The sequence below is a fragment of the Penaeus monodon genome, chromosome 15, assembly GCF_015228065.2.
Source record: "Penaeus monodon isolate SGIC_2016 chromosome 15, NSTDA_Pmon_1, whole genome shotgun sequence".
NCBI lineage: Eukaryota > Metazoa > Arthropoda > Malacostraca > Decapoda > Penaeidae > Penaeus > Penaeus monodon.
The window spans coordinates 27,884,363-27,884,699 of record NC_051400.1 but is presented as its reverse complement, the minus strand read 5'-3'; the positions used below and the strand labels follow the sequence as shown (position 1 = coordinate 27,884,699).

General features: G+C 40.9%; 1 protein-coding gene across 1 annotated transcript in view; it reads left to right on the top strand.

The window, feature by feature from the left end:
* Positions 1–337, top strand: part of LOC119582292 (protein Spindly-like) — an 8,812-nt gene that overhangs the window by 3,035 nt on the left and 5,440 nt on the right. Inside the window, exon 7 of the mRNA XM_037930508.1 lies at positions 126–287. Within this exon, the coding sequence (XP_037786436.1) occupies positions 126–287 (162 nt within the window). The remainder of the gene's footprint in view (positions 1–125; positions 288–337) is intronic.

Below are 337 nucleotides of genomic sequence, written 5' to 3'. Positions count from 1 at the left end.
AAGGGCTTTGGCAGAACCTTTGGGATCACATATTCATAGCATTTTTATCATGTGTGTATATTTTCATGTCTTTTGGTCTCATTTATATAATGTAACAGATGCTTATGTTGACCTTTTCTTTCTAGTTACAACTGGCTTCTTTGCTGAGCTTAAATAGCAGTAAAGCAGACACTGAATACTTGAATCATCTGGAGGAATCACTAACCCTGGCACGCACTCAGCTGGCTGATTCTGGGAAAAGGTGCCGTGATCTTGAGGCCCAGCTGAGTGCAGTGGTCAACCCTCAGGTAAGTGGCATAATCTCATGGAAGTGTTTTAGAGATGAAAGTAAGATTCA